Here is a 17,073-nt window from a genome sequence, read left to right on the forward strand (position 1 = left end):
GAACGATTTCCTAAATCTCATTCATACTCTGGCCAAAGATTCTTAATCATATCATAGAGTACTCTCCCTCAAACGGTTTAAAGGTTAGAGATCCCTTGTTGCGCATTCACTTGCCTCCATGGCTAAGTGGCTTAACCCCAACTATGTTGTGGACTCCCTCTGACGGAGTGACTTTGACATAGTCAAAGATCAAGGACCTAACCACAAGACAACTATGATGCCTCAGGTCAAAGGACTACTTTGCATTATCCCAACCATGAGTTCTCATGTGACATGAGTATGAGAACTCCTTGTTGATCGTGTTCAGTGGACTCATTCTCTATTGAGCACTTACATGCTTGTCTTGGTGTCAGTCACACCAATGATACAAGACCAGTCACTCTCCCTAAGAGAAGACATAGCACGTACTGATCTTAATGAACTGTCAATGCCCAATTGGCAATCCTATGATCAGGAATGTTTAGGATATGTATACGAAAGAGAATGGTCTCATGAATCCAACTTCTTTAGATCGCATTCTCCCAATTACATATTCCTTAGACTTATCGTTTAAGCGTATAACATTTATATGAGACGGCTTCAAACAATAATCTTTGCCCTTTATATTAAACTATATTAGTTTAACATGTGAAATGTCCGTAAAGTATCATCATATGATTGGTTTTAGGGCACATTTCCAACAATCTCCCACTTGCACTAGAGCCAATCAGCTTGGTCATCAGTGATGATACCTCTTCTGTAGTGATTTCAAAAATGGCTGAGTAATAGGCCTAGACAATGGATATCTATATGTTAACCATAGAAGCAACCTTGAGAATAACAACGTCACCATTATACATGATTCTTAATCATGTGGTTTAGTCTCTCATTTGAGTTATCTTGATAAGACCTTGATTCCCTGGCTTGAGCTATCGCCCCATTAGTGTCATAGTGTCGGTACACTGGAGACACTTTCTAGTTGGAACCGAATACAGAGTTCATAAATGAACTTTCCCATCCAAACAACATTGTTGTAAGCTTCTATATGGCAATATATTTTGCATTCACAATGGAACACACTAAAGTCATTACTTTTAATGTTTCCATCCAAATATCTCTTTAGTCATAATAAAAAGATATCTGATTATCTCTTCATTCATAATGAAGAAACATCCAATGATGGATTAGATTCATAATCTAATACATTTACGCTTCCATTACGTTACTCTAATTCTTTCTCATTCTTTGAGGAATATATCCTTTAGTATTTCTTAAATACTTAAAGACTCACTTGACAGTTGCCATGGTTCTATCGTCTTGTACCATTCTAGGTACAACTCATATCAATGTTTTTCATACAATATGAAATACGTAAATCACCTTTCTGCGTATGCCTAAAGGATTCTATTTATGCATTATGTTTCTTTAGGAGTCAAAAAGGTACGTTCCCTTTGAGAAGAGCAACTTCCTAGTCTCACTAGAGTTGTCCTTCTGATTGAAGTTTATCATCATATGAGAAACTTCCTAGCATCTTTTGTCTATCATTAGGGCTTGATATAATCCAATTATATCCTGAAATCTATCATTATAGATTTCCATCCCATGTTTATAGACTATGTCTCCCATATATATTCTATCGTTATAGAATGTTTAAGGTCATAACTTTAATGAAGAAGTATTATTTTCATTTCCAAAATTAATATATCATATATGTGTGTGTGTGTGTGTGTGTGTGTGTGTATATATATATATTCAAATTTAGGAACATGATTAACTCCCACTAATCTTTTGTAAACCTAGTAAACAAAAGATTCATTTACATCTTTATGAGAAATCAAACGATTTGATCTTTCTCTCATAAGACGCTTATAGCTCCCACTAGCTTGCTAAGATTCATGATGGATGGATCTCTACAACTTACATGTCTTGTGATTCATAGTTTCAGACATATATTATCAAGACTATCTTAATAATGGTTTCAGAAACCCATATTATGTCCAAACATTGAATCACCATTTAGTTGTAGCTAGCAATCTTTGAATTAATTGAAACCAAGACTATGTCAAAGATGGTTTCTTCCAAGTCAACCATTCTCTTTTATTGTAGTCACCTTAAGCTACCAATTAGCTATTAAAGGTTTCACTATTTTGGGTCAAATGGTACTTTACCATTTCCTTGATTATATGTCGTATGTACACTCAATGTAGTCATAAGGATTTTCATTCTTATTTCTTTCGAATTAAGAGGTGTAACTCTATGACATAGTCATAAAGTTCAAACCATTCAACTGAGACGGTTTATAAATCCTTCTCGACTACCTTGGAGCTGGTGTATGAACTAGGTTGTTATATTTGTTGATTACCATCTTGTCTCTCAAAGAACCCATTCTTTGAGTTCTATCTCTCGCTCATTTGCGCTTAGGCAAATCATATTGTAGGATTACAATGAACTACCCAACAAAACAACATTTGTTAGTTGGTTTATAGAAGTGATATCCAAAGGTTAATTTAAGGATATCCACAAGAAAATTCTCAAACAAATATTGCTTATTAGCACACAACCCCAAATCTTAACACGATTAAGACTTATCTTTCTTTCCAACTACTTCCTATGGAGTCATGAAAATTTTGGAAGATCTTCTAATTGACAATCATATTGTCTTAGAAGTATATATCCTATATATGGGTAATTGATAACATCCAACAAACTAAATCTTATTCAAGTTCGTTCTTCTCCTAATGGAGAAATCCATTATCTTATGATACTTCTTTCATTGATATCTTTCAAGAAAACTGTTCTAAAGTGTTACCTTTCCTTGGATCAAATCTAAGGAGGTAAATACTTGAGACGTCTTACTCATTAACTTACATTCTTGAATTCTTTGAAACCTTTTGCAAAGTATTCAGACTTGTGTTTATTCAAAATAAACGATAGTCCAACCGAGAGCGATCTTCGGTGAATGTCATACAACATGAGTAGTATTATGTTGTGGACAAGTGCCACTAACATCTAAGTGAATTAACCTCAACAACTTTGTGATTCTTTCTTCCTTTCTAAAAGAATAAAGATTCAAACATTTTGCCTCTATACAATTTTAACAAGAAGGCATTGGATCCGGATCTAATGATCTAAAGCATCCATCTGTGACCAACTCATAATTTATGTTCTAGATGTATCACAACTCAGTTGGGATTAGTCACTACCTTGCAACCTTTTGGGTTTTAAGCATCGTTATATTCTAAACAGTTAACACTACCATATCATCTCTACTATAGAGATAATCAATTAGATTACAATAATCTAATCATTCATTAATAAAGAACAATGTTTTGTCAAACAAAACATTCATCCATTTCTCATACGGAATTAAGTTCCTTTATTCAAATTGGAATGTAAAGACAAACTCTGTTTTTCCATTTTCTTTGGTAGTTCATATGAGGAAGTAAGTACTACCTACTTTCGCATAGATCTACATTTGATTCACGTTCCGAATGTGAAGTATTGTCTCTTCTCTCATTAATCTTCTACTTCTTATTAGCCGCACTTTTACAACGATTGTAAAACATAGTTACTCATACGGATTCAAGCATTCAAGTAGAAGAACCAACTGTTTTGAACTATTCAAGAACAATTTACAACACCTTCGAAAGGTGTGTTCTTGACACTTGCAAGACATTTCTTGCAAATACCCCTTCCAATGTCCATCCTTTCATTAAGAAAGTTTGTTCCCTTAGAGTTATTTCGCCTTCTTCATTTGACTTCTCCTTTGACTACAATAGTCATGGTCCCTAAACTCCCACTATCTCTCTTGAAACTTATTTCAATTGTGTTATATACATTAAACAATTTGGAGAGCGTGTGGTTATTGTTCACTATATAGTTTACAATAAACTTAGTGAACCATTTGGATAGGGACACAAAAGTGAAGTCCTTCCCTAGTTTCCGTCTCTATAAGTGGTTTAACACTTCAACACTCAATGATTAAAAATCATCAAAAGTCCATGTTGATGGACTATTTTTGTCAACCAACCATTATGTTCTAAACACAATTGCAAACTTTCAAGAGTTGTTCAAGGCAACTCTCATTTCTTCATACAACAATTTGTAAGTGAAGAATCATGGCACATAAAGTGTCCATGCCCTTGTGCTTACTTCTCAAGTTCCTTGTTCATGTAACAAAGAAATGAACACTAATGTTTGCGTTAACTAAGGGTTGTTCAAAGCAACTCTTACTTCTTCATACAACAATTTGTAATTGAAGAATTATGACCTTTAAAGTGTTGTCCTCTTTATGATAGACTTATCTAACATATTCTTCCAATGATACATTATCAATAGGAAGGTTGCGAGGATGAGACTACTTAGGTACATATACAAGCCATTAAAGACAATCTATGGGATTGTAGTACCAAGTCTGGAAACTAAAGCTTTCGGCTTTTTCTTTGTCAATTTTTGGATAGCGTTTGCAAATATATTGGTAAATAAATACATAACGAATATAAATTGATTGATTTTAAGCCATTTGATCCGGGTCTTTAAATCAAATAGCACCACCCACTATTTTTTGGCAAATTCCATATCCCTCATCGGAATTCGAGAGTTTTGGAGGAAACTCTTAGTAGGGTATGGGAGACTCATCATGCCAAGCCCACTTTACAATGATATGATGTTGGCTAGCATCAATAATAATGAGAGAGTACGCTTACTCATTTGCATCTCTTGCAAGTACCCATCTTATTTGGCCTCTAGAGAATGAAGCCTCACAATGATATGATGTTGGCTCCATTGCATTTAGTTAAGTCATTCCCACCATGCAAGTTCGAGTAGGGGTTCAAGAACAACCTCACAATGATATGATGTTGATCATTCTCGTTGCCTACCTTCACAACATCATGTATGCATATAGAACTCCTCCTGAGTGTAAGCACGCACTTTGTACTCCCCCATGATAGGGTGAAGTCGTTGTACGAGTCACAAATGATCGGAGCCTACCACGGTGGAAGGCCACGAAAGAGTGTTCAAAGCACTCTCATGCTTATCAACTTAATAATGGTTTGGTTGAGGGTCTTAGGTCTCATCACATATAAGCATGCATTGTAATCTTATTAAAACAATTTGGTCCTATTTCAACTATTGGTCCATGTGATTGATTTAGTTGTATATGATACTCCCACTATGCTTGTAAAACGGTTTTTAAAGCAAGAGTATATGGTACTACTAACATAAGGTTTGCATTCATTGATGGACTATATAGTTGCCTTAGGGCCTTAGGATGACTATGAACCTTTGATTCGATCCAACACGAGCCTAGTGTTGAATCTCGGTCTAGGGATGGTGATTGATTTTAGTTACGCGTTTAATCACATTAAGGCGTGTTTTCTTATTGGGCGTTGGACCCTCTACTTCATTTTCATGCATATCAAATAAAGCAAGAAAGAAGTACTTCAAAGTAAAGAAGAGCTTATGCTCTTTTACAACATTTGATCAAAAACAAATTACTTTAAAGTAAAGAAGAGCTTACGTTCTTTTACAATATTTGATCATATCAAATTACAACCAAAATCTAATCTACACATTCCCATGGTTCAAACAAATTTGAGACGGCCTTTCACATAGCTCAATTATCGTAGGCTTAGGTTCATAATCACCCTTTCTTTAATTAAGTAATGCTTTAACTAATTAAACTTGAATGCAACATTTTCATTTGATTTTTTTTCCATAGAATTGATTTAAATGGAGCTAAATGAAATGAAAATCCAATTCTCATTTAAAGATACAAAACTATTTTGTTCTCAACTAATTTGGGCCGAAAAACAATAACCTCAACTATTGGGCTATATTGCAAAACACAAACTTTTGAGGTCACTTTGTCAAAACAAAAGTCCACTACTTCATGTAATTACAACTAGAACCCAAAAATTTCATCAAAATACAAAAACTTCATTAAAGGAGCAAAACATTTTGTCCTTTAGTGATTTTGGGCCTTTACGTAAAAATGTAAACTTTCGGGTCAAAGTACAAATACACAAAAGTATCAAAACTTTATGTAATTGCATAAAAGCCTCAAAAGTACTCTATTTAATAGGGTGGCCAGTTTTGGATGAGATAAGGTGTCATAAAACTTTTGAATTTTTCAACAAAAGTGAAAGGTGATGGGTAGGTTTGAAAAAGTGATTTCCATAAAACATGGTTCCTTGAAATAAGGAAAAGGTGTAAGTGATTGGTATGGTGTGAATAGTAGAAAAAATATGGGTATTGATTGAAAATTCAAACCATTCATCACTAACAAAAACTTTATGTAAACAACTAAAAACTTTGAATCAAAATACCCAACCTTTTTGTTCTTGCCAAAAACATAACAAGAACAATGAAGAACATCTATGAAAACCCATAAGAGCTCCATGAACATTTTTCACCCAAAGACACCCCAAAAACTCTCAAACTTAAGGGAAAAAACATATTACCATAATAGGGTACTTAGGGGTTTCCAATGTCACTTTAAAACACTTTTAACAAGACAAACATGAACCCAAAAATCCACCCTTTGGACTTGGCCGAATTTCCCCAAAAACATGGCACCAAATTTTAGCTCCAAAATTCATGCTCATATGAACTACATCTACAACATTTGAGATGGAAAATTTTCTAACAAAATTTACATTCAAAGAAGCAAGAATAAAGCTTGTAACAATTACAACATTCAAATCATAAACTATGAAAATACAAAACCCAAAAGGATTCACCAACTACTAGACCTAGGCTCTGATACCGCTTGAAGGAAATTTTGTGAAAAACATGTTCATTTGAGCAACATCTATGGCATGCAATTAACAATTAAAGGCGGAATCATGCTTGTATGCACTCAAAACAAAACATTACCCATGAGATTCAAAGCCTAGTAGTTATGTGAACCATGACTCAACTCAAGAAAAAAGTGAGTTGAGAAATTTTATACCTTTGTTGATTCCTTTTTGCTTAAGCAAAGGCTAATCACCCAAGGAGAGGGCCTTCATTCCTTGCTTCTTAGCTCCATGGATTTCTTGGATGAGGATGGTTGAAAGGATTCTCCAAGTTCCCAAAGTTGAGAACCTCTAGGTCTCCACACCAAGGTAGGACTTGAAGAAGAGATGAGTGACCTAGAGGAAGTAAGATTGCTAGCTAAAAACCTCTAGGGTGGCCGGCCTCTTAGAGAGAAAATGGAGCTTGTGTTCTCATCTTTTTCTCCAAAAGAAACCCTAATGAAGAAAATGCTATAAAGTCATATTTATACCTACCTTCATTGGAGTGGCAAACTTGTAATAAGTCCAAAACCCACTCCTTTATCAATATGGACGGCCATAGGGTTTTATTGGGCTGTTTGGGCCTTTGTGAATTATTAGTCATTAAGTTGTCATACAACTTAAGTCAATGGGCTTGACGTTCGAAGCCCATTGGGCCTTGAAGCCCAAAACTAATCCGAGGTCTTTAATGAACTTTATTCGTTTGATTAATTAACATATTAATTAATCCTTGCCATAAATAATTAAACCATTTAATTATCCTTACTCATCTCCGTTGTTTCTTCAATCTCTACCTTACACGGTGTACGATCCATTAGGTTCCTTTTAGCGAGGCAGTAGGCGATTAGAACTCTTTCAAATCGATTGTGAATTGAAACTTACTTTCCGTTCTCCCTTTAGTGATTATACACGTTTAGGGCTTCCACAAACCATGAGTGACACCTAGTAGTATGTCATGGTTACCCAAGCTAATCAGAAGAGGTGGAGAACCTATTCAGTTTAGGATTACAATGCAATATGGTCTTTCTCTAATACAATACTCTTGACCACATTGTTTGGTTTAATAGTTTATTCATGTCTACTATCCAGTGTGATTCTCTTACTTATATGATTACCTTGAATGTGATTTGGAATGATTTCCTAAATCTCATTCATACTCTGGTCAGAGATTCTTAATCATATCATAGAGTATTCTCCCTCAAACGGTTTAAAGGTTAGAGATCCCTTGTTGTGCATTCACTTGCCTCCATGACTAAGTGGCTTAACCCCAACTATGTTGTGGACACCCTCTGACGGAGTGACTTTGACATAGTCATAGATCAAGGACCTAACCACAAGACAACTATGATGCCTCAGGTCAAATGACTACTTTGCATTATCCCAACCATGAGTTCTCATATGACATAAGTATGAGAACTCCTTGTTGATCGTGTTCAGTGGACTCATTCTCTATTGAGCACCTACATGCTTATCTTGGTGTCAGTCACACCAATGACTCGAGACCAGTCACTCTGCCTAAGAGAAGGCATAGCACGTACTGATCTTAACGAACTGTCAATGCCCAATTGGCAATCCTATGATCAGGAACGTTTAGGATATGTATACGAAAGAGAATGGTCTTATGAATCTAACTTCTTTAGATCGCATTCTCCCAATTACATATTCCTTTGACTTATCGTTTAAGCGTATAACATTTATATGAGACGGCTTTAAACAGTAATCTTTGACTTAACATGTGAAATGTCCGTAAAGTATCATCATGTGATTAGTTTTAGGGCACATTTCCAACAGTTAGATGCAGCCATACAATATTTGAAACAAAAACCTTGTTTGGGAATTGAGCAATGTGAAGGAAATTGGTGAAAATATGAGGTTTAACCTTATGTCTTTAGTGATTGGATGTTGGTCATAAATCAATGTGGAAGGAATCAAGAAACTGAAATAAGGAAACGTAAGTAATGATAGTTAATTAAACTAGTGTTTAGTTGGACTTATCCCCGATAATTATTTCTGAAAATAAATAATTCAGGAGTAGGGCATTATATATTGTGTATTTTACGCCACATTATATATATGTATATATATTGGAAAAATACTATGATATGGTTGAGTTTTAGATTTGCATTATGGCATATCCATGTGTATACTACCTGCACAAAATTATTATGAATGGTTTGAAGTGCGAAGATGAACGCGGAACACACAGGTAAGTTCAGGTGAGTTATGGTATTAGTTGAAATGATTGAGTTGTGGCATGATCACATTATGTTTTAGGCAACTCCGACATTGTCGTACAAGTTGCCTATGAGTTGTATATGTCACATGAGATGCACTTAGAGCTTATAAACCTACACCCCCGTGTTAGTGCTCCCGCCCGTGGCCAGGGCACAGTCCTTCACGTGATGTTCACCTCCCGCGCCTTACGCTCACCTTGGATCCAAGGTAGGTGCACATGCCTGTTGTACAGACCATTATAGGTGGTTCCGACTCGTAGGTGACCCGCAATTATTCACACAGTCTTCAAATGATCGTAGCACTTGAGCGTAATTATTTACACCCAGTCCTGTCATACAGACCACCTTAGGTGGTTTCGACTCGTTTGCAGGTATACTTAATGAGATATGGATAAGTCATACAGGCCACTAGAGGTGACTCCCGACTTATGAGCCAGCATATGTGATGAGATATGGATAAGTCGTACAGGTCACTAGAGGTGACTCCCGACTTATGAGCTAGCATATGTGATGAAATATGTTATGAACTAGCATATGTGATGAAATATGTTATGAGCTAACATATGTGATGAGATATGTGATAAGCTAGCATATGTGATGAAATATGTGATGAGCTAGCATATGTGATGAAATATGTTATGAGCTAGCATATGTGATGAGATATGTGATGAGCTATGGATAAGTCATACATGTCACTATAGGTGACTCCAACTTTTATGCTAACGTTGATTGACGAGATATGGATAAGTCGTACAGGTCACGTGCAGTGACTCCGGCTAGTATGATTGATGAGCTATTGATTCAGCCGTACAGGTCACGTGAGGTGACTCCAGCTAGCATACTAGTTCATATTGATTTATTTCACATGTATTACTTATTCTTGTTTAGATATTTGACACGGCATAACCGTGAGACTGTTATTTTGGTTATGGTTTTGAGTTATAGTCACGCCTGTTATTTTCTAGGAAATTATATAGGTGTTATGGCGAGGGGCTACTACCTTTGGTAATTGAAATTGGTTTGAAAAGTTTTGTTTCACTCACTCACATTTTCTATTTTTGCACCCCTCCAGGTTCTAGCAGCAGAGTTCCGTATCGACGAGGATTCGTGGCACTTTTCAGCACAAATGTCTTCTTATGATGGCATAACCATTATCTTACTTTACTGTACTATACCTATGCTCTGTATTAAGTGTGAAATGGATCCTAACTCGCTTACCGCGCACTCTTGTATTTAGGCACTTTTAGGTTTAAAATTATTCATCTTTTTCCACATCATCATACTTTATGGCTTCGTCACCTTTCAGGTATCGGCCAGCATAACTCGATTCGGAGTCCTAGTGGACATTCCGGGTCGGGGTGTGTCAATTATACCTCTAGGATTTGAATATCATCATAAGGATTTGAATATTCTATTCATTTAGTGTACATTGTGCAATCAGAAATTATTTTAATTTTTTTATTTAAAATAAAAAATACTTAATAAAAACTAACTGCATAATATATAATGAACAAATAGAATATGAGAATCCTAAAATCCTTGTAAACAAGATCTAGAAAGAATCCTGGTCCGTCCCTCTCTTGATAATAAAAAGGAATCATAGAGGTGGCATATCATAGAGTGGTTATGAATGATACTCTACTTCAGCTGTGCAGGACCCATCACCTTGAAAACAAACCTCTAATCCGACGGCCCATATTGAGGTAACCCGGGACCCACCATGAGCTTTGTTTCCCAAACCCAATGATCGTGATTCGTGAGTTGTGAGTTGTGAGCCTTGGAGACCTTCTCTTCTCTTCGCTTCTAGGAAGGAGAATTCTTGTCGCATCCTCTTTATGAGGATTTTGCGATCTTATGTAATTAGTTTTCATCAAATACTGTTTATATTCAATTTTAAATAAAAGAATCTATAATAATTTTTTATCGTAAGATGTATAATGAACGAATATGATTTAAGGATTCCCTGGATTCTCACAAAAAGGATTTGGCAAGGATCCTCATTCCTCTTCTAGGTGGTTTTGTAGGCCACATGTGCACTAAAATTTCAATTTTTTTTCTTTCAACAAACGATTTTTTACACTAATGAGGTGGAGATTTAGACTAAACTTAACAATGAGTTAGTAATAATGTAATTTAAATTCACATTTGACGAAAATCAAACCCAATAATTCACTTACAAGTAAAGATGAATACCACGAAACATTAGTACTAATTGGAAAGGGATCATTTCCGGATCCCTTCTTCCTAATCCACCAAATCAGGAGATCCGGCCCATTGAAATTTAATCCAACGGCTACAAACAGGGCCCCATTTTAAAAATTATAATAACTTTACCCATTGAATCAAATTTTAACAATCCAAATCCCCTATTTTGATGGATTAGGAGGAAATGATCCGGAGATGATCCATTTCCGTACTAATTGAAACTTTTAAAACTATAATTAATTTTTTTAAATAATAAATTTTGTTAAATTAAATGTTATATTTATTAAAACTATAATCAATTAGATAAATTCCATTTAATATAAATAGGAAAAAACCAAAGCAAAGATGCAGCCTCCCCACTGTGACTGTATCGTCATCGTCAACCAAACCCCACGGGATTTCGTGGACTTTTCTGATAAAAAATCAAAAGGCTCGCCTTTTCCCTTCTGGCTTCGTCTCAAGACTTCACGAGGTTCGATTTTCATCTCCTAATTCGTCTTTTTTTTTTTACCCCTGATATTGTTAACTTCATCATTTGTTTATCTTTTTATGGCTCAAAAAACACTTCTGAATCTGTAATTGTTTGGGAAATTTTGAGTTTTATTGGATGGTGAAATTTCTTGCGCAATCAATATTTTGTGGTTTAATTTATGGATGATCTTAAATTTTTACTTTTGTGTTGTATGGTAATTCCAGGTCAAATGGCAAAGAGTTACTTCAAGCAAGAACATGATCTGGGTTTGTACCAGTATTTTACATATGAAAATTGTCACTGTTTTTAGTTTATGTGAAGAAAGCAATATAGTGAATGAATTTATGGATATGTGGGTTTTTATTTTTTTTATTTTTTTTATATCTTCAGAGAAGAGACGGGCAGAGGCTGCCAGGATCAGAGAGAAATATCCGGACAGAATTCCAGTAAGAATTTGAATCCCAAGTTCAATTATCTAACTAACAATTATTGTCCAAGATTTTAATGCAGTAAGTTAAAGGATTCGAATGGTTCTGTATTAATTCATAATAATCTGGTACTGCTGTTGTCAGTTTTAAATTTTTAGTAAGATTATCATCTTCAGGTATGGAGAAGTTGATTTCGGATTAGATTCCTCGAACGAGGTTTTGTTGTCTAAAATCTTGCTTTTATTATGTTAAGGTGATTGTGGAGAAGGCAGAAAGAAGTGATATCCCAAACATTGATAAAAAAAAGTAAGTTTTTTTTTTTTTCGCAGTGTGAAGTGCTTATAGTGTGGAATTCTTTTGTCATGTGTCCTGGATCAGTTTTGCTGCTCTTTGATTCCGTCCTTTTTATTGATTTCTAGCTAAGTTGACATCTTTCTAGTTTTGGACAAATTTTTTAGATAGTTCCCTCTCTTTGATTATCTAATTCTTACAATGGCTGAAGTAGGATGTTCTTTATTGTTGCTTGGTCACTGATAATTGTCTTTATGTATCATATGACAGTATCCGTTTCTTTTTGGTTATCTAATTCTTCGAACGGCTGAAGTAGGGTGTTCTTTATTTGTGTTCATCATCCTTGGTAAAATGATTTGGTTATGGACAATTGTCTTCAAGATAATATATGACAATATCGTTTTATCTTTTTGTTTGGGCCCAAAATATTATTTTGGCCCGAGTTTGGAGTTATTCTCGGCCCAGTAGCATTCATCTAGAATCTTGTTGTGGGCTGTCCAGTAAGGGCCGGCTGAATCCTACTGCGAGGAGGATTGGTATAGATAAGGGTGAGGTGGTCGAAACCTAGTGCAACAAGGAGTCTTAAGGCTAAGGCTGAGGATGCTGAGAATTAGGGGATGAATATGGTTTGTTTAAAAGCTTGGTTCAAAGTCCTAGTAAAGTTAGGATTGGCTGAGACCTAATCAGATTAGGTTGAGGAGTTCTAATCCGAGTGTGATTCTAGCTCGACTATCGGGGGTTTGCTACTATAAATAGAGAAGGGAGTGCATCATTCAAGCTCTCTCCAATTCAACACACAAATTGCCCTGCGCAAAGCTTCTCAACAACCTTGAGATTTTATCCTTCTTCCCTTTCTTCCCGCCAACCCATCTTCAGTTTGGATAAACAACACTGTGAAGGCAATCGGCGACATCTTCAGTTTGGATAGACAACACTGGAGCCGTAGAATCAGTCAACCGAGGAGTACCGTTCAGTTTGGATAGACAACACTGCTTCAAGGCCAACTAGTTATTTATCTAAGTCTCGGTCGAGAAGGATTTTTGAATCCTTGTTGGCAGAGGTCATCTCATCAACCTTTTCGGCGAAGTGAGGTGTTACAGATTGCTAGGCTTGGCACATTGAAAGCCGAGTTGTTTTATGATTGGATACTAGCAAGTAACTTTTAGAGTTTAGCATTCAGACGACCAAATTACATTTACCATCAAGACATACATCTCTTTTGAGTATTTGTGTCCATATAATCTATTACCAGTTTGGCGTGCTTATACTCACACGAATATAATCACCGTGACCGAACCCGGCGCAGCTGAGGACTCGTAAACTTTGCAAAACTAGCAGCCTTGTCTTAGGCTCTAAAACCCAAAGGCCGAGACGTGTTCATTCCTCGGCCGCAATCGTAGGATCAAGAAGTCAACAGCGCGCTCAACACTATATCCAACACATTTTACTCCCTGGTCGAGCTCGGCTATTGAGTTGGCACGCCATGCACATAACTGAAGGACGTAGTTTGCTTATTAGTTATTCGGCCTGCGCGCCACGTAGGCTTGGTAGTTTTTAGGGTCAACACTTTCACCGTTTCTTTAACCATAAACTGAATCTGAAAATTACAGGTACCTTGTCCCGGCTGATCTAACTGTGGGACAATTTGTTTATGTTATCCGCAAAAGGATTAAGTTAAGTGCAGAAAAGGCGATCTTTATATTCGTGGACAATGTACTCCCACCAACAGGTATGTTCTTTTGATATTGTCCTTAAGAGGATGCTTCTCTTTGCTTGGCCTTTCAATTGAACATGGCCAACCTATAATGTCTTTCATCGTTGCCAGGTGCAATTATGTCTGCCATATATGAAGAGAAGAAGGACGAAGACGGGTTTCTCTACATCACGTACAGCGGTGAGAACACATTTGGGTATCAGATTCCACTGTAGAGCCCCCGATTATTTGGATACCCCCATCATCTTCCATTCCCGGCGCACATTTGATTTCATCTTTGCTATCTTCATTTCCTTATGCTGATACTTCTGTTATTATGCCTACTTCATAAACATCTTCGCGATGATAATATGTATAGTCGCATATTGTACATAATCTCGAAGTTCTTGTTTACGATTAAAATTTCATGCTTGTTTCATTTCATAATTATTGGATGAAGATCACTGATCAGTGCCAGTTTTAGCTGGTCATGGTTATATCGGGGTGCGACATTGATATAAGTTTTATATAGTCCTTCCCCATTTCATTTGTATAAAGAAAATGAAAATTACAATGTTGTAGAAGATATGATGAGCTTTGTTTCGCATTGGCGGGTATCTAGAGCATGAGACTAAGATCATTAGTAGGTTTAGAGCAGCTCTCACATGGGATGATAGTTTGGTGTCGGGTGGCTTCAAAATAGATGAGGATTTCTTGCTTTTGTAATAGGTGAAATTCTAGGGTTCCAATTACAAAACTCACCAAATTTGAAATTCACTTGGGGAATAAAATATGACCACGGTTATTGCAGAAGCAATCTGACCCAGCTCGAATGAAGCGAAAAACATTTCCTTTCTTAGGAACCCATTGTATAGCCTCCAACCAAAGTCCCCTAATTTTCTTCACTACTGTTTGGAATTTTATGTCAGGTCGGACAACACAAGCACATACCAACTATAACTGGGTTTGTAACAAGAAGCAAGTTTGGGTTTGGAACAAGAAGCAAGTTTTTGAATGGGAATGATGTTGTCAACGACAACGATGTTTGAGCCAATGTGGGAGAGGGGAGTGTTTTTGTAGGAGTCCAAGACTTACTTAAGATAGAAAGTGTTGTTGTCGAGGAGTACAGTTTAAATCCTAAGAAATTTTGAATTCATGTTGGCCACCATTTTAATTAAGTGGCGGGTAAGTTATAACCCAATTTGATCCTAAATTCATTTTGATGAAACTTTTTTCAGCCGTTTAATTTTCATCTAACAGACTGCATTCCGTCCGCAAAGTGCCATCCTCACCTTCTGCCAAACCCATCAAAATTCTTGCCGTCCAACAAAAAAGAAAGCGTTGTTATTTCGATATGATTTTTATATTTACTTGAAAAACTGCCACTTGAGCGCCACTAAAAGGAAGTGCCAGAAATGCAAATGATATTAACATATACATATAAAGTACGCCTTGATTTATATATAGCTGAAAAGATGAATTGAAGTGCGTAAAGTAAAGAATTGAAAGGCTAGTGCGTGAAGTAATCGCATATAAAATAGAGGAATTGGAGACAAATGTGGTGAATTAAGTTGCAACAAAAGTAAAGAATAAAAAAACTATGCGCAAACTAAATTGCATTACGTAAATGAATTGAAAGACGAGTGCAGAGGGTAACTTGCATAAAAGTAACGGTTATTGACTAGAGCCACATTACGCGCTATTCATAGGATATGAATTGAATAGTAGTAGAACGAAAAGTTGTTGGACGTGTGTCGAGGGTTATCAACAATAGATTGACCTCGAACATGGTCAAGTATTTATAGCAGCTTTGATGTCATCAACTCATTCCGCATGCCTAAATCAAACTTTAACCCGAATTCAGTCCAGAATCTTAGCCCAAGTTATGTGATGACTTGAATTGGGCCGAAATCACATATTGGCATGAGTTGTACTCAATTATTGTCCAATTATCCAATATTATCATCATGTAGGGCCACTTTTATTACTCGATTACAACCCAAGATCAATGAGGCCGGGTGGTGTAAAATTTGGGCACAAATACATCCCTTACATAAAGCTGAAACACACAACAAGAACTTCAATACATTCAGTTTGAGTTGTTCTAGCGTCAGTCAGTCGCATGTGAAATTAGTCTATTCCATTATATTTTAAGATAATGTTAGGGCTAATCTTTGCCAACCCCGCGTGAGCTATTGATAACCATTGATGAAATAAGCTATACATTTCAACACCCACCAATTAATGATGCCAACTTCTTTTATCCAGCCTAACAACTACGTGAATGGGTTGGACTCGTTACCATGTTCATAGCCACTAACCAAAGCCCTTTAAATTGGACGAGAATCATTGAAATCAATTCATCTTAGACGTTTATCGTACATCGTGCGACTAGTTTTCGTTAGGTATTTTTTGTGTTCAATTAAAAAAAATTCAAAATGATTTCTAACTGTATGATAACTGATGAATAGATAGGATGAACCAATCCCTAGGATCCTCACAAAGAGAATCCATATAGGATCGTATTCCCTTGAAATTGAAACCAGCAACAGGGGTTGGGCGGGGTTAGGGTGCCACCTCCATTTGCCTGCCTCCATTGGCGATTTTCGCTCCAAAACCACACACTTTTCTATGTATTTATTGCATATTAATTTATAAAATTTATCTATATATATAAAAGGAGAGCCCCAGTTTGGTGAAACATTCAAAAATGCCAAGAAAGCCCCTTTATTTTCTTCACAATCCAAATCCAAAAAATGAGGAAAATGAGGACAAACCCGGAAAAAACCATAACTAAAAAAATCTGTATTAAAAAATATATCTCTACTTTAGAATTAAAACTAACTATTTTAATTAACAAAAAAATGATGATAATTATCCACAATGGAGTTTTACGGTTACAGAACGCCCTCATTCGTCCCCCCACGTCCTCTAACTTCTCTTCCATTTTTAAAGCTTTTTCACGCCAAACCTCCTCTCCATTTTCCTTAGT

General features: G+C 36.1%; 1 protein-coding gene across 1 annotated transcript; it reads left to right on the forward strand.

Moving 5' to 3' along the window:
• The first annotated feature begins 11,513 nt into the window (after positions 1-11,513).
• LOC103410678 (autophagy-related protein 8f) lies at positions 11,514-14,578 on the forward strand. Its single transcript, XM_008349356.4, has 6 exons — positions 11,514-11,669; positions 11,894-11,935; positions 12,060-12,115; positions 12,351-12,403; positions 13,999-14,117; positions 14,214-14,578. Exons 1-6 carry the CDS (start codon positions 11,543-11,545, stop codon positions 14,315-14,317), a joined length of 501 nt encoding a protein of 166 aa, XP_008347578.1. The 5' UTR covers positions 11,514-11,542; the 3' UTR covers positions 14,318-14,578.
• The last annotated feature ends 2,495 nt before the right edge of the window (positions 14,579-17,073 follow it).

Source organism: Malus domestica, chromosome 04 (genome assembly GCF_042453785.1).
Source record: "Malus domestica chromosome 04, GDT2T_hap1".
Lineage (NCBI taxonomy): Eukaryota > Viridiplantae > Streptophyta > Magnoliopsida > Rosales > Rosaceae > Malus > Malus domestica.